The 18,037-nt window shown below is 46.9% G+C and overlaps 1 protein-coding gene across 1 annotated transcript; it reads left to right on the forward strand.

Annotated features, from left to right (window-relative positions):
• Positions 1–532: 532 nt before the first annotated feature.
• On the forward strand, positions 533–17,775 carry LOC146360303 (helofensin-1-like). Its single transcript, XM_084829346.1, has 6 exons — positions 533–668; positions 3,192–3,327; positions 7,289–7,399; positions 10,560–10,673; positions 13,528–13,641; positions 17,605–17,775. Exons 1-6 carry the CDS (start codon positions 611–613, stop codon positions 17,621–17,623), a joined length of 552 nt encoding a protein of 183 aa, XP_084685472.1. The 5' UTR covers positions 533–610; the 3' UTR covers positions 17,624–17,775.
• Positions 17,776–18,037: the final 262 nt, after the last annotated feature.

Raw genomic sequence — 18,037 nt, forward strand, 5'->3', positions numbered from 1 at the left:
GACCATGTTTTCCATCCACAAAAAGCATTGAACCATTGGGTAGGGGCCGTAGTTAAGTGGCAGAGCACACGCTCTCCATGCAGCAGGCCCCAATTCCTATCCTTGCCATCTCCATGTAGGGCAGGAAAAGTCCTGCCAAATCCCTGGCGTGCTGCTGCCAGTCATCGTGAACAACGCTGGGCCAGGCGGACCAAGGGCCTGACTCAGTGGCAGGCGGCTTCCTTGGTTCCTATGTTCAAGCGAACCCTGAAGATATTCTGCTGCCAACGCCCTGTGTCTTCTTGAGGAATAACATGCCAGGAGTTTCTGCCACCTGATATATTGCATCACCATGGTTAATGAACGGGGCTTATGTGTCAGTGTACCACAGCGGTTGTGAACTTCCTCTCTCTTGCGCCCTGTGACTTCTTGGGGAATACCATGCCAAGAGTTTCTGCCGCTTGGCATATTGCATAAGGATCATTAGTGCCCAGGGCTGACGTGTCGGTGTATTCCAGAGCTGTATAAGTAGGTGGCCATCCAGCCCTTCGGAAGACCCAGAACCTTCAGAGGTCTCTGCCGCCAACTTCTTCTCTGGTGCGGAACTTGAGATCGTAGTCAACCTTCAGCAATGCAGATGGACTGGCTCTTCATTGCTGTCGTCTCAGCGATAGGCTTGCTTTCTTCAGGTAAGGCCGCCGTTCATCAACATTGCAAAAATGTGGACTTATTAACTTGTCGATATGTATTCTGAGTATAATTTTTGTATGTTACCTTGAGAGGGCTCGTATGCCCAATTACCTGGGACTAAGCCCCATTGAACTCAGTGGGACTGACTTCTGAGTAGACATGCATAGAATCAAACTGAGAATTATGACCCCAATTACTGTAATTCTTCATAATTGCTTGCACTTCAGCTCCTGCAGAGATGAAGCCTGTTTGCCGATGTTCAGAACCCTTCCATCTACCACCACGAGGTGCAAAGGGAATTCTTTAGCTTCCACCTACCTCGGTTCTAAATCTACACTCTCTGTGTAGTCTATGCAGACCCAGAATTGGGGTGTCTGATTGTGATTGCAGATGAACCCACAACAGAAGTGACACTTCATCAATATTAGGAGGGAGGAAGAGCTTTATAGGACCACAGGGATTTCGAGGAGGGATACTGGAGAAATGCGAGGTGGACTAAAATGAGTTTGGATTTCCAAGGATCCATCCTGTGGAATCTGCTGTGGAGTGACCCTCTCAGGACACACAGAATCCGTGAAGTTTCAGATGGAGTTTTTTTTTTTTTTTAAACCTTCCCGAAGTTTATGCGGATTTATTTGTAGGAAAATAAATACTTTTCTGCTGAATAAAATTTGACTGGAATGGGGGACAATACGCTAAATGTTACGTACTAAGGCAAATTACGCAAATTCTTAGCAAACCGCTAACAAACTTATTTGTGTGTTTTTGCGCATGACGAAAAAGAGAATTTGCATCCATCTGTGAGGATGAGGGGAGAAAAGACAGAAGAAAAGTACTTGCTGCTAGAGAACAGGAAAATATGGTATTTGGAACAAGCTCAGTTTTGGCTGTCTCACTGCTCACACACAGCAGAGACCCTGCACGGCCAGTTCTGCTGTGAAATGGGGGTCTCTCCAGTGGAGGCACGGCGGCTGCTGCAGCCCCCTCCTCCCCTGAGTCCTCTGTGGCACAGCTGCTGCTTGCACATTCCCCTTCCCCCTGTCCCAGCCGACCTCCCCACATCCCCTGTTGGTGAGAGAACAGCACAGGGGAATATGCCTCTGCGTGGCTACAGAGCGGATAGGCGGACATCATCATCAGACACTGAATGAGACCCAGCTATCTTCGTCTGTGTCTAGGGATGTCTAGGGACATGTATGGAAGCATTTTGAGCCACATGCTACCCTCTGGGCTCCCACAGCCCACCATGAATCAAAAATACCCAACACCCACTCACCCTCCCATCCATTCACACATCAACATCCAATGTTGTACTCTCACGCATACACACGGTATCCATGCACTGCAGGGGAAGACACAGTCCCCTCCAAGCCTGAGCGTGGAGATGGAGGCTGGATCTGCACTTTCTAGCAGATTTTATCTCTTTCCTCGAGGAGGGGCAAAGACAGTTCACACACCCCTTCAGCTGACAGACGCAGGCCCTCGTCACAGCTGGCTGTGTGCCTGGGTTGCCACAGTATGCAGGGTCACCACCATCCAATTGGAGTGAGAGGAGAACTAAAGGAAAACAAGGAGACTGCAGAGAAGATGAAGGAAGTATCCTCATTTGTCTTCCCTGCAGAAGAGATAGGACAAATATCTGTGCCTGAAGTGATGTTTTCTGGAAGGGAGTCTGAGGAACCGAAGCAAAGAGTGGTGAAAAAAGATGAGGTTCTCCACATGATGGACAAACAGAAAGTTAATAAATCAGCAGGCCCAGATGATATCCATCCTAGAGTTCTTAAAACCCCCTCAAATATGAAATTGCTGATCTTCTAACTGAAATATGCAACATGTCCTAAGATCAGCCTCTCTACCAGAAGTTCTGGAAGATGGCCCATGTAACAACATTAAAAAGGGATCCAGGGGGATCTGGGAAAATTACAGGTCACCTAATGTCTATTCCAGATAAATTGGTTGAAAGCATTATCAAAGATAACATTAGTAAGCATATAGAGGGACAAGCCCTGGTGAAAAAAAAATAGCATGGCTTCTGCAAAAGGAAGTGCTGTCTCATTAACCTTTTAGAGTTCTTTGAGAGTGTAAAAAAACATCCAGACAGGGGTGACCCAGTTAACATGTTTTCCTTGGACTTCCAAAAGGCCTTTGACAGAGTTCCTTACCAAAGAGTCCTCAACAAACATAGTGGTCATGGAATGAGAAGAGAGGTCCACTTATGGATCTGTAACTGCTTAAAGAACAGAAAGCCGAGAGTAGGAATAAGTGGGAAATTGTCCCAATGGTGGGATTTAATAGTGAGGTCCAGCAGGGAACTGCATTAGGGCCATTCTGCCTATTAGCTACTCAATCATTGTCAAGAGTTTTTTGCTGGCATATCAGTGCAACACACAGGGGGATGCTCTGAATCTTTGCCATAGTCGTAGATCATGAAAACAAAGAATGCATCAGAGTGGATAGAACACAGATGAAGACAGTTAAGTCTCATGAAGTGTTGCATTGACAGCTTCTTTGTGCTTTCACAGGAGTCCCAGGAACCCAAGGAGCATACACAACTGAGCAATGTCGAGCCTTGAATGGTACATGCAGGTTTTATGCATGTTTCCCGAAGAATGTGGTAATTGGAAAATGTGATTGGTTGGGATGGGGTTGCTGTGCACGGTAAGTCCACAAAGATGGTGATCTAAGAACAACATAGTGTGGCCCAGATTCGAATTTAATTTCTCAATGTGGTGTCTTTAAATACGGGCAGGTGCCCATAGAAAAACTGCAATTTGGGAAAAGGTGTGTGTGTGTGTGTGGGGGGGTCAGTGATGGGAGGGGCCAAATGTGCCAAAATATTATAGGGCCATTCTTGTAGGGGGCAGCAGTAGCAGTTATTTTTTTTTTAAGTGCATGCCACTGTGGAGCTCCTATCGGCAGTGCTCTGCCAGGGATATCATGCCTCCCCTTAATGCCCCTTAAATAATTCTACAGCTTCTAGACCTGATCATAGAGTCATGCTGTTGAGAAGGACCTTAGAGGGCATCTAGCGCAACCCGCTGCTGAATGCTCATGCCAGAGCATCTATACAAGGGCTGTTGGATGTGGGATGACACCTTCTGGTCAGTGAAGGAGGAGGAGATACCTACAGGTCAGGTTTGCCTAAGCTGGAGTGCATGGAGTTTCGACATCTGGGCTGCAAAGCCCCCTTAGGTTCCCGCACGTGGCAGGACTTGGCCTGAAAGCCCCAGTCTCTGGAAGAATGTCCCCTGTTGGAATCCCCATTGTCTTCTCTGGTATCAGATCAGGGGGAACAGGGGGGACGAAGGTGGTGTTGGGGGACTGTGTCAGCACTAGGGGATTGACTGCTCCTCCCACTGCCGGCAGTCTTCCTTCACCTGCGTCCTGCAGCCCCCAATGGGAGGGGCTGTAGCTCAGTGGTAGAGCACAAGCTTTGCATGCAGAAAGTCCCAGGTTCAATCCCCGGTAGCTCCAGGTAGGCTGAGGAAAGAATCCTGCCTGAACCCCTGGACAGCAGCTGGCAGTCATTGTCGACGATACCAGGCTAGATGGAGTGATGGTCTGGCTCAGTATAAAGCTGCTTTTGATATTCCTCTGGCTGGCATGGGGAGGATCTGCTCCTCTCAGCACTGGCCGGATCCTTTCATGTGCCACACGCCATCCCCACCAGGATAACAAGCAGTGCGAAGAGCCGTGGACTCAGCCAGTGGTGGGAAGATCCCCTCCTCCCAGTGACACCTCATACATCTGTTGCTGCCCACAAGGGGTTCAGAAGGCTCAGCGCAGCACCAGCTGGGTCCCGCCCTTCATGCCGAGAGAGGCACAGAACTCCAGAACTCCCTGGCACAGAGAAGATTAAAATGGTCAAGAGGACATCAGTGGGAGTGGCCATGTCCTCTCAGGTCATCCAGCTCTTGGAGAGCCCAGTGGCGGGCAATTTGCCCCCTCCCCACTCTTAGTTCTGCACCATTGCGGTAGGTGCAGAGAAGCGTGCATGATGAGGTGCAATGTTTCCCTGGTTAAGAGCTTCAAAGACACTGTACAGCAGAATAGAACAAAGTGTTGTGGAAACTGCATTGATATGTTCGTCGGTACCATGATTAGTGGCAGCGCAATGAACACAAATCAGGAGAAGAAGAACTGCATTATAGTTGGCTTTTTGCTACAAAAGGTGTAAGAATAGAACATTGCAAAGAACTTAACAATATAATTGTTTCTGAAGCACTGTGGTCCATCTGTCTTTTCCCAGCAATTCTCTGAGATGGATTCTGTATGTAACTGGCCATAGGCCAACAATTTAACTGAACAGAGTTGATTTTCCCAGAGCCAAGTGTCTTCAAGGGGCAGTATCCAATGGGGCAATTGCGCAAAAAAGGCCCCTCCCACCGATTCCATTGCTTAAGCAGGACACATCACTTGTGCAATGGAGATTGAGGGCTTCCTGGACGAAGACCTGGAATAAGCAGACAGACCCGTTTCTGTATTGAGACAGGCTGTGGTATGAGAGTGTATTATATGTATGTGTGTGTATGTATGTATGTATGTATGTATATGTATATATATAAAATATTCAACCAAAAGTATTAAAATCAGGCCAGGTATCCAGCACACAGCCTTGTCCAGGTTTTTGGGGATGAGTTTCCATTGGTATAGCTCAAGGACATTGACCAGTTGCTTGGACGGTTCATGAAACAACTTCCATATTGGATCCTTGCTTCTCTTGGCTTTTACATCTTGGCATGGAGGGAACAGCCACCTAGGCCAGAGAGGTGATCAATACCTCGTTCTGAGAGGGAGTCATCCTGGGCGACTGGAAAGGGGCTGCGATGGGACCATTCATGAAGAATCCCTTCCTGGATCTGGGAAATCTTAATAACTTTAGGCTGGTGGCACATATTCTTTCATGGGCAAGGCACTTCAGTGCATGGTTGCCAACCATCTCCAGATGTTCATGGATGAGATCAATTCTCTGGATCCATTTCTGCTGGGGTTGAGGCTGGGCTCGTCATGGAACAGGGCAACTTGCTGCCCCTCACCTACCTGCTGCCACTGCCACCACCCCTGTGGCCAGCCACTGCCATCCGTGCTCCTGCATGTGCTCCCCCCCTGGCTGGCCAGCCCACTGGCTGGCCTCTCCCTCCCTTGCTTGGCCACCTGGTTGCTTGCTCTTGCCGCCATGGCTGCTGCTCCTGCCTTGTGCCCCAGCTATCGCAAGAGGTCTGGTGAACTGCTGTGAGAGGTCGGCCAGGTAGCCTCTCAGGACAGGTCCGATGTGCCCTGCAGGCAGCTGGGGCACAAGGCAGGAGTGACCAGGCAGGCAGGAGCCAGTGGCCAGCTGGCTACCCAAGCAAGTGAAGAAGCGGCTGGCAAAGTGGGTTGGGTGGGTGGGTGGGCAGGCAGGTGGGTAAGCTGTGACCCCAGCCATAGCTGCCGACAGCCACCCATGGTAGGAATAAGAGGTGGACTCTCCTGCAGGGCAGGGCAGGGCAGGGCAGGGCAGGGCAGGGAGAGCAGCACTCTGTCCTGTTCCTCCACCTGATATGGGTGCCTGACTCCGTGTAATAGAAGGCCTGGCCCTGAACGTGACATGGAATCCATGTTTTTTTCTAATATTCTTGACAGCATACACTGAAGATAAAGGCAACACCAAACATTATCACTTCTAAGTAAATAGAGGTGGCACCAGGAGTTCAAAATCTAAAAGGAGAACAAACAAAACATTAGGGTTGTCAGAGAATTCCGTGACGGAACTCGGTGAGGCTGAATGCCAGGGCATTTGGCCCCCTGAAATCCATCATGGAATGAAGCCCCTGCCCCCCCACCCCACAAAAGGCGTGCAAAACAGAGTACTTATCTGCTCCCGTCTGTGCTGCTTTGTGGATGGCAGCCGTTCTACGGCTGCCATTCACTTCCTCCTCTTCAGCCGTGATAGGCTATGTAAATACTTACGTAGCCTATCATGGCTAATGCAGGGATGCCATTTGTGTCCCTGCAGAGGCTGTGATAGGCTATGTAAGTATTTACGCAGCCTATCATGGCGGGGAGGGGGGAAACCCCATCGTACGCAAATGGCGGCGGCTACTGCTATTTGTGTACCCTGGGGTTTTTCCCCCTGCCGTGATAGGCTATGTAAATATTTACGTAGCCTATCATGGCTCAATACAGTGACGCAAATGGCGGCGGCTATGACAGCCGCCATTTGCGTCCCTCCAGGGCTGCCCGGTGGCCGGATGTCTGGCTGTGGGTGGCTGGAGAAGGCCGGCAGCTCTGCAGCTTGGCCGTGGAGCGGAGCTGGCTGGGCAGGATTCCAGGGGGATGGACGGAGCACCTCCCCCCTGTGAAGGATTCGGGGGAAGGGACGGAGCGCCTCCCCCCCACCACGGATGCCCCTGCCCGGAGTCAGGTAGCTGTTTTGTACATCCCTACAAAATATCCCCAAAGAGGAAGAAGAAAAAGGTCTTCACTTTTTAATCTGAAGTACGTTAGTGTCCACGGTGTTCTCCAAACGCCAGCTTTTCCCATTCACCTATGTGCTAGGCTTCCACTCTGGTCTAGTGACCCATGAGCTTCCTTGGCTTCCTGGGATGCCTTTCACCTGCTGTAATTTCTGTTTCTCCAGCACTCCATTAGAACGTTGTACAGCTAAAAAAGGCACATGCACTGCATCCGGCTGTACCGAAACTGATACCGACCATGGACCCTGTGACGGAGGAGCCCAATGCTGCCAAAGGTGAGACCCCAAGCCTGACCAGTTGATATCCCTAAGGAAAGATATCCTGCAGGTGCTTTTGTAGTGTAAGTAGGGGCCTAGAAATGGTATGTTGCCAACAGACTTCTTAGAATCACAGAATAGTAGGGTTGGACGGCGCCGATAAGGCCATCGAGCACAACGCCCTGCTCAGTGCAGGAATCCAAGGCAACGCTTGTGCATATAGCAAGCGCAGCCGCAGGATAATAATGGTGGGGGAAGGGAATGATTTCAGCTGTAAAGTAAATTACAGTAAATTTTTGGCACCAGGTGAAGCAATATTTATTTTCCCAGGCATTTTACTTTTGTCAGTTCCTGTTTTACATGTGGTGTTTTAAATCTTTGCACTGCAGCTAGGTTCTATGTGGTTACTTGAAATGAACAATACCAAAGTTACCAAAAACCTAATCAATACTTCAATTTCCCAACAGTACAATATTCTGATGAGGAAACCACTATAACAAAGAGAGAAGAAAAAAGAGAAAAAAAAGAAAAAAAGGGAAAAGAGAGGAGGAAAGGAAGTGAAGAAATAAAAATTTCCCTCCCCTCCCCTCCCCTTCCCTCCCCCTCTCCCTCTCCCCCCCCTTAAAGAATTGAGTTTAAACTCCAACACCCCCTGGCCTCTGATGCCATTCAGTTTTAAAAACTGTATCTATAACATTAACAATCTTACAGTTTAATAAACAACCTTACATTTCTATATCATATCATCAATCTTATATCAAAGAAACAGGTCTACAATTAATTCCCAAAAGCCTATATTATTAGTAGGGATGTCGGAGAATTTCTCCACGAATCTCTGGGAGGCCGAATGCCAACGCATTCGGCCCCCTGAAATTGGTGGGGAAATTCTCCGATGGCCCCCCGCCCCCCCCGAGGCGAGACTTACCATGGCCGAATGTCCCTCGCAGTGGTGGGTCCCGGCAGCGGTTCGGCGGTGTTTCGGCAGCGGCGGCGGCCAGTCTTCCGACCGGCTGCCGCCACCACAATTTCCTAGTAAACTGTAAAAAAAAAAAAGAACCAAAACGTGATAGGCTACGTAAAGATTTATGTAGCCTATCATGGCTAGATTTTCAAATTCAGCCGTGATAAGCTACGTAAAGATTTATGTAGCCTATCACGGCTGACTTAAAAAAAAAAAAAAGCGCGTACGCAAATGCCATTTGCCTTCCTTATTTGGGCATGGGTAGTCTACGTAAAGATTTACATAGACTACAGCAAAAATAAGGGCAACGCTGCCCTTACACACACACACACACACACACAGTATTATATAATAATAAAACTTAATATAAACCTTCAAACATCAGTAATATATTTTATACTAGATATATTATCTATTTTAAAATAAAAAATATAAAGAAAAGCAAGAAAAAATGAAAGATGAAAGAGAGTAAACCAATATAAATATAATCATTTATCTTCTGAATTAGCCTGGATCATATAGACTAAACACAAACAGTTAACAAAGCTTGTTTAAAGATTCCAGTTCATGGGGTTGTAACAGAATTCTCATGGCTTTTTACGTTGCCTCTGCCATTTCATGATTTAGAAACTTCTTCATCTGACCTTCAGACACAATACAAAGTGTAGCAGGATATTTTAAGTAATAATGTAAGTTCATTTGTTTTGCCATATTCTTTGCTTTGATAAATTGTCTTCTTTTATTCACCTCCTCTTTGATGTAGTCTGGAAATAACATAACTTTATCTTGTTTCCAGGAAAGGCTTCCAGCCTCCCTTGCCAAATGCAGGATATAATTATTTGTGGAGACTTTTGCAAATTGAGCTATGATCGTGTAATCAGTCCCTTTAGCATTTGGCACAGGAAGTGCCTGCTCAATATCAAGTAAATAATCAGATGGAATAGAGAGTATCTCATGCAAAAATTTATCCACAAAAATAGGCAATTTTACATCATTAGGCAGATTTTTAAGCCTGATGATATGTACATTGGATCTTTTTGTGAAGGCCTCCAGCTGAGAGATAATATCAGAGATATTTCTGAATCAAATTTGTGTCGTTATTTCATTTCCTGCCACTTGGTCTTCAAGCTCATTAATTTTCGTCTCCATTTTTTGCCATGATGCATTAATTAAATCCACAGCTCCTTGCAGGGTGGTTTTGGAATTTTGGATTAAATCCAACCTTTTGACTTGTTCCGTAAATTGCAAAGATAGTCTTTATCAGTGTAAATAACTCCCCTATATCTTATGTTTTCAACACTTTTGACACAGAGGATGCAGGGGGAGTAGATGCCAGCTCCCTTCTCCTTGGCAGAGACATGTTTCTCTCAAGGTCCTCAGATGTTCTCAAATATTGTTAACATGTCTTAAATCATCCCTCAGAGGTTGTTGATATTTCTTAAAGCATCTATTATTATGGAACACATCAGCCCTGTTTTCTCCTATAAAATAGGAGTCCCAGTACAACTTTTTGTGTTGGTAAAGCTCTCGGAAGATATTCCTGGAATCCAGCCCCCCACTATCTCGTGGGGTTACTTTCCTCCAAGATGTTGTCCAGAGCATGCCTTGCCTCCCCTTTCCATTGCAGGGGGGAGATGAAAAGGTCTTTCAACCTTTTAAAAAGCTGTTTGAGAAAGCTCCCATGGAGATCCGTGGGAAGCTGCCAGAGTGACATCGGTCCCAGCCGGAAGTCGCATTTTATGGTTTTAATTGTTGTGAACTGGCCAGAGAGCATTGGCTATTGGGCAGTATAGAAATGTAATAGATAGATAGAAAATAATAATAATAATAATAATAATAATAATAATAATAATAATAATAATAAAAAACCGGGACTAGCTGATGCTCTACGTATCTCTACTAATGTTCCGTTAATTGTGAAATACAGTCCAATAGCCAAAGCTCTCCATACAATATTTCACTAGTATATGCTTGCTGATATGGAGGTGATGTGAAGTGATGTGAACCACCTATCTGGAGAATGATATCTGAAGAATCAGTCCAGATGGATAACTCCTCACTTGACATTACAGCCATCAAGTCATGAGTGTGCATGTGTGAGCCTAGCTGAGGAATTTGAAAAGGACCCTGCTGCCCCTACTGGGCTAGTGACCGATAAGCTTCAATTTCTCTGCTTGCTGGCAGGGATTTCACTTTCTGTATTTTCTCTCTCTACAGAGATCCAGTAAAATACTGTAAATTTCATGGGAATGTGTGCGGCCGAGGCAAATGTCCTATGGATCATATACCAATTGGAGAGCAGTGCATGCCAGGATATCCATGCTGCAAAAGGTGATCCCCAAAGCCTGACCAAAGCCTGAAAAATATCATGTAGCTGCATTGATATCTTAAGCAGGGGCCTATCAATGATGTATTGCATGTGCATTTAGCAACATGTACGTTTAGCAAGCATATTATAGTTATGTAAGATATATTGTATTACTCTTATCATATGGTGGGGAAAACATTTTAGGATGATTGTATTAGCAGAATAACAACTTAATAAAAAGGGGGGGATGTAAAAAAAACACCCCTAAAAAAACGTAACAGCAATTGGAAAAGCCACATTAAAAAGATGTGTTTTGACCCCCTTCCTGAATGCAGATAAAGTGGGAACCAGTTGTAACTCCAGAGCGTGTGTGTTTCAGAGTCTGGGAGAAACGTATGGGACAACACTTTTCCCACGTACCTGACGAGCAGGGCTCTGTATGTGAGGGTATCTTCCAAGGGCCCCTCCTGCTGGTCTTAGTGACTGAACAGATTCAACTGGCCAGGATAGGCAAGGTTCGAGCAGACAACTGGTAGCCCTCACCTCTCCAGATACCTTATCCCCGTGAGAAGCAAATGCAATTACTGGGAAACATGCTTCAGTGGATTGATGGGTCCCTGAAGCCTGACCACCGAGATCAGCCTCAGAGATGGGAGCAGGTATACTCACCTCGCTCGACCCCATGTAGGGCTACTACTGCCCAAGAAGGCCCTTGGTTTATCTTTCACACTCCTTATGTCCCTTTGGTACAAAAGGTATGTCTATTTTTAAATTTCAGTGAGTTGGCTTCCCCTGTGATGATGTCATCAGCTGGTTTCTTGTTAAATTGTTTTTCCTTTATTTAAGCCCCATTAAGGTACATTCTGAAGGATACATTTGTATTGTTTAAATCATTTGTGTCTAAATAACATCACTTCTTATCGAGATAAAAGTTTATAGCAACATACACATAAGAACATTTCAGAATAGGGATGTACAAAAGTCACTTACCTTTTCACGGATGTGATTCGTGTGGGGGGGAGGCGCTCCTTCCCTCCCCTCAGAATCCTCAATGGGGGGGAGGAAATCTGGTCCTCCCCCCCGGAATCCTGCCCGGCTAGCTCCGCTCTGCGGCGGCTCCATGGAGCAGTCGGCCAGGGCCGTCCGCAGCCGGAGTTCTGGCCGCAGATGGGCTGCTGTGATAGGTTACGTAAGTATTTACCTAGCCTATCACGGCAGGCCAAAAAAACCCACAACAGCGTACGCAAATGGCGGCGGCTACGGCTGCCGCCCTTTGCGTTCCCTACTCTTCGCCATTTTAGCTTACATAAATATTTACGTAAGCTATTATGGTGAAAAAAAAGGGGAACGCAAATAGCGTAGTGGGCGCTATTTGTGTTTCTCTTTTCTTTTTTGCCATAATAGCCTACGTAAATATTCACGTAAGATAAAACGGCGAAAAATAGGGAACGCAAATGGCGACCGTCATAGCCGCCGCCATTTGCGTACGCTTTTTTTTTGCTTGCTGTGATAGGCTATGTGAATACTTACGTAGCCTATCATGGCCTCCGCAGGGACGCAAAAGGCATCCCTGAGTTAGCTGTGATAGGCTATGTAAGTAGTTACGTAGCCTATCACAGCTATGAAGAAGAAACGAATGGCGGCCGCCATTCGCCAGTCAGCATGGATGGCAGCAGGTAAGTGCTCCGTTTCACGTGCCTTTCGTGGGTTGGGGCAGGCTACGTAAAGATTTACGTAGCCTATCACGGCTAGATTTTCAGTCAGCCGTGATAGGCTACGTAAATCTTTACGTAGCCTATCATGGCTGACTATGCAGAAAAAAAAAAGCATGTGTGCAAATAGCGTTGCCCTTATTTTCGCCGTAGTCTACGTAAATCTTTACGTAGACTTCCCATGCCCAAATAAGGAACGCAAATGGCGGCGCCCATGGTCGCCACCATTTGCGTTCACGCTTTTTTTTTTCGAAGTCAGCCGTGATAGGCTACGTAACGATTTACGTAGCCTATCACGACAGACTTTGAAAATCTAGCCATGATAGGCTACGTAAATCATTGCATAGCCTATCACTTTTTTTTACTTTACTTTACTGGGAAATGGCGGTGGCGGCAGCTGGTCGGAAGGCCGGCTGCCGCCACCACAATGCTGCCGAACTGCCACTGGGACCCGCCGCCGAGAGGGACATTCGTACGAAGTAAGTACCATCCCGGGGGGGTGGGAGTGGAGAATTTCCCCACCAATTTCGGGGGGCTGAATGCGTTGGCATTTGGCCTCCCGGAGATTCGTGGAGAAATTCTCAGACATCCCTAGTTGGGGGCTCTGTTCCGCGTGCCTTTCATGGGTTGGGGGGGTGGGGGCTTCGTTACACCATGGGTTTCGGGGGGCCAAATGCCAGTGCATTCGGCCTCATTGACATCCGTGGCGGAATTCTCCGCCATCCAGAAATCCCATGACATGTGACAGGTGTATTTGTGACACCAGAATTATTTCTTCATCTTCATCCTGCTTCGTGAGCATCAGTTCCCAAAGCATGTATTTACAGTCTGGGAAGCTCCCTCTTGTCGTTCCGCCCTTCTTGCCCTGGAATGCCCCCAGACATGCCCGTTTTTGGCCACTTCACACTCCTCTTGTGAACGTGGAGGGTGGCATTGTTCTGTGCTGCCTCAGAGGCACCGCGGAAGTGGGGGGAGGTTGTTTCCCAGAAAACCAGATATCCTATGGCCGTCTAGCCACTGTGTAGTGGCCATGGGATTGCCCCCTCCCTGACTTACATATTCATCGCATTTCTATACTGCTATTGCATTTCTATACTGCTATAAGCAGCTCCATTTCTTGGCTTGCTGGCATGGATTTCACTTTCCATATTTTCTGTTTCTCCAGAGATGGACCAGCGTATTGTAAATCAAAAGGAGGCAAGTGCCTTAGAAGATGTTCTCAGATTGTACCAACCGATATCATTGGAGTGTGTGCAGACGGAGTTCCATGCTGCAAGAGGTGAGCCACAAAGCCTGACTAGTTCATATGCAAAATGAAAAGCAGCATGCAGAAGCATAGATAGCTTAAGTAGGAGACTATAAATGACATGTTGCCAGCAGACAAAAGAAATGCTTATAGCAAGCCTATATATAGGAAAGTGATATTAGGGGATGGGAATGAGTTCAGCTGTAAAGTACACATTCCATAAGCTAGTATGCTTCAGTTCTGCCAGCCAGTTACCACTCATTGAGGTAACCTGATATTCTCTTAGGATGGGGCCCTCCTCACAGTTGCCCCCAGGCACTGCTGGAGCTACCAACCCGCCAAACGTGTTTTTTTTTTTTTAATCATTATATTTCCTGCCTCTCCATAATCTCTTAACAACTCATCACCAAGTCCTGAAACAACAATAACTAATTAAATAATTTTAAATAATTAAAACCAATTGGGTTTTGGTAGTGATGGACAAACTTATCCCAAGTGAGTTTGTTCTTTCCTCAGAATGTTAAAATTGTCATCTATGCAAACTTGGATGAGAGTTCTCCTTTAATCGGAGGTCTCCTGTTGTGTGTATGAGTTTTTGCACATGTGTAACATCAAACTGCATCTTAGGAGCTGTATTCTCAAATCATGGAATGAGTCATTATACACATACACACACACACACACACCCGTACACTCATGCACAGCTCCCTGCTATGGGACCAATCCAGTGCCCCATCCCCCCCTACACACACACATGCCTGCAACTTCTAATATAAACTGGAGACCCTTAGAATTTCGATGCTACAATAGCATGGCAGGATGCTACCGTAATTTTTTTCAGGCCTGCTACCATGTAGGCAGATTACACATTGGACTTCCCCAAGTTTGGAAGAATCCCTGTTCAAGATGGGGCTAGGAAGGCAGGTAACAGGGCCTTATGAACCTATTTTTAGTGGTGTAGCGACGAAAAAAATTCTCACATTTTTCAACTACTCTCATTCAATTTCATAGAAAAGAAATAGCTTTGGAAAGGAAATTCAGTGGCAAACAAAATTTGGAGAAATTCTCACAGGTTGAGTTTGGGTTTCTTGTGCCTGCCTTACTAATGAGGTGGTCAAGGGGTGCGCACAAGTGAGCTGTCTTTCGTTGTACAAACATCTCTCCAGCAGCCTGTAGCCTCCTCGGTGTCGTGTACTTCCATTAAAGCTGAGCAGAAGACATCACAGGGTAATTCCTCCCATGGGGCTTTTTCAGGTCAGAAAATGTAGGCAGCCTGGGAGGCTGCAGAACAATGGAGAGATGTGTAATAGAAAACACACACACTCAGCGCACCCTGGCCATCTCACTGTGATTAGGTGATCGTGAGAACACCACAAAAATAATTTATATAACAGCATGAGAATGAGACAGAGCAAAGGAAGGCTCTTATCAGGGTGGAAGAAGCATTCAGCTATTTGGAAAACAGATTTTGGCTCACCACTACCTCCACCTCTTCCCTGGAGCTAGATACAACACTGCCCCCTTCACACTTGCATTGTGGTGGATACAAAATGCAGGCCAGCCTGCCAGAACAATTGGTGCTGTTGCCATTTGCAGTGGCACACAACCCCCCAAAAAACCCTTAGATAAAAAGAAAGAAGTTGTGCTACAACCCCTGCCAATGGTGAGTCCTACCTGTGAACAACTGTTGAAGGATTTCTCCCACCCAGGGAGAAGTACGGTGAAATAGTATGCCCAGTTCCTGGGATGAAGAATTTGGGAGGCCATTTGCCCACAGCTCTAATTTTTACTTCTTGCCTGGGAGTATGGAAACAGGAAGTCTGCTTGACCTGCTGGGTTGCAACCAGTGCAGACCTGGTCCAAAATTACTGGTTATTTGAGAGCAATGAAAACTGAGATGGTGTCACCCACATTATAAGCCCTAAAGCATCAAGCCATTTATAGCCCACCAACCATGTATTGTGGCCTTCGAAATGCTTGACCTTCCCAAACTCCTGTTAGGGAGGGGGAACCATAGGTTAGTGGTAGGCCACATGCTTTACAGTGGAACTTCCCATGTTCAATCACCATTTGTTTCATCATGTCCAGTTAGAGGATACAGTACTGGACTAGATGGATGAATAGCCTGGCCTGGTAGAAGGCCGATTCCCTTCTGGTCAAGTGTATAAGGCTGGCAATCTGTTTGCATCTTAGTGCAATACTACACATGCAGGACTGAGACAGGGCTGGTAGGATGACTACAAATCATGTTAATGGTGGAGGAGTTCCAGCGAGTGGAAGAGATTAGCTGCAAAAGCAAGGCTGTGCCTGTGCCAGAGGCTCCATGTATGGCATAGCATCCTAAACTTCTTCAGAGACATGACTGAGATTCGAGAAGCTTGGGATGCTGATCGGGGAGGAGTTACTACAGCTCTGCATTAGAAGATGGCACACAACGTGCTATGATTGCTCTATGCTGGGGGTGGGAGAAGGAAGCTGCTACAGCTTTTACACTGAGATCCTTACAGTAATGATGAGTGAGAAAGTTGTTCCATTCACATTTAAGTGTGAATTTACCAAATTTACACTTCCTAAACCCACACACGAGTCGGGATGGAGTTAGCTGTCAGAATCCATACTTTTCAGAAATTTATGTTCTATGTAAGCTGCCATGGAAGGACGTCTGCCCTGAAAGGCGGCCAAGAAATATTTTCACATAAATAAATAAATAAAATGGTTAGAAATAAAAATGCACACAAAAAATCATATATTTTGTAAGGATGGCGGAGAATTTCTCCACGAATCTTCGGGAGGCTGAGTGCCGAGGCATTCGGCCCCCTGAAAGTGTTGGGGAAATTCTCCGCCGGCCCCCCGCCCCCCCGGGATGGGACGTACCGTGGCCTAATGTCCCTCTCGGCGGCGGGTCCCGGCGGCGTTTCGGTGGCGTTTTGTCGGGGGCGGGGGCGGCGGCTGGTCTCCCGACCGGCTGCCGCTGCCACCATTACAAAATAAAAAAGTAACCCCCCCAAAAAAACACACACACCCGTGATAGGCTACGTGACAATTTACGTAGCCTATCACGGCTAGATTTCCAAAGTCAGCCGTGATAGGCTACGTAAATAGTCACGTAGCTTATCCCGGGTGACTGTGGAAAAAAAAAAAAAAAGCACGTACGCAAATGGCGGTGGCCCATGGGTGCCGCCATTTGCGTTCCTTATTTTGGCATGTCTAGTCTATGTAAAGATTTACGTAGACTACGGCGAAAATAAGGGCAATGCAAATAGTGTTCCCTTATTTTCGCCGTAGTCTACGTAAATCTTTAGGTAGACTAGACGTGCCAAAATAAGGAACGCAAATGGCGGTGCCCATGGGCCGCCGCCATTTGCATACGAGCTTTTTTTCCCCCCAAAGTCACCCATGATAGGCTACGTGATGATTTACGTAGCCTATCACGGCTGACTTTGGAAATCTAGCCGTGATAGGCTACGGTAATCGTCACGTAGCCTATCACAGGTTTTTTTGTTTTTTTTCACTTTTTCTTTCGCGGCCGGGGAGACGGGGCGCTTCTCCCTGGCCTGAATTTCAGCCGGGCGAGGCGGGGCGCCTCCCCCCCGGCCTGAATTTCGGCCGGGCGAGGCAGGGTGCCTCCCCCCCCTCGCCTGAACTTCGGGGGGAGAAGCAAAGTGCTTCCCCCCCACCGCGAATCACCCCTGCGAAAAGGTAAGTGACTTTCGTACATCCCTAATTTGGGGGGGGGGGAATGCATGAGAAAAGAAGTATGCATTTTGAAAAAAAGTGCAATCCAGTGTAGAGGCAAGATGGAACCAATTTAAAAGTGGACAAATGAGAACCTGAGTGAAATCAAACTTGGCATATTTACCCATCCCTAGATTGCAGGGAAGCTTCTCCCAGCTTCTTCAGGAGCTTCTCATTCCACTAGCTTGACAGCATTCTCTTCTTCACCTCTTCAGCATTGGCCAGGCTCCCACATTTCAGTTCCCATGTTTTCCATTTCAGTCGTCAGTCAACTGGCTAGCAACGATCTCCTGACATCCATCTTTGAAAGCAGCAATTGCAGCAGCAGCAGCACCAATGAAATCCATAGCTCTGTCATTGAAGAATCAACCACCAATGATAAAGATGTGAAATAAATGCAGGAAACTCAATAGCATTTGACTTTTCTCTTGCCTTATTGCTCTTGTTTCCCCCTTTATCCTATTAATTTCTTCATTTGATTTGTACTCCACCTTTCCACCATCACCTGGCCACCATTCTATCATGGATCTTAAAGCACCGGTGCTCTCAGGGGCCAGGTGGTGGCCCAGCAACGCCCTCTGCCCCAGAAGGTGAGCTCTCTGCCTCTCCAGGAGGCAGATTTGGATGTATTACCCCAGGGGACCCCAGACCGTCTTGGTCCCTCAGAAGACCTCAGGTTTTTTGAGGGGCCAGC

This window comes from Heloderma suspectum, chromosome 1 (assembly GCF_057233095.1).
Source record: "Heloderma suspectum isolate Gila_16-S chromosome 1, 16-S_ref, whole genome shotgun sequence".
Lineage (NCBI taxonomy): Eukaryota > Metazoa > Chordata > Lepidosauria > Squamata > Helodermatidae > Heloderma > Heloderma suspectum.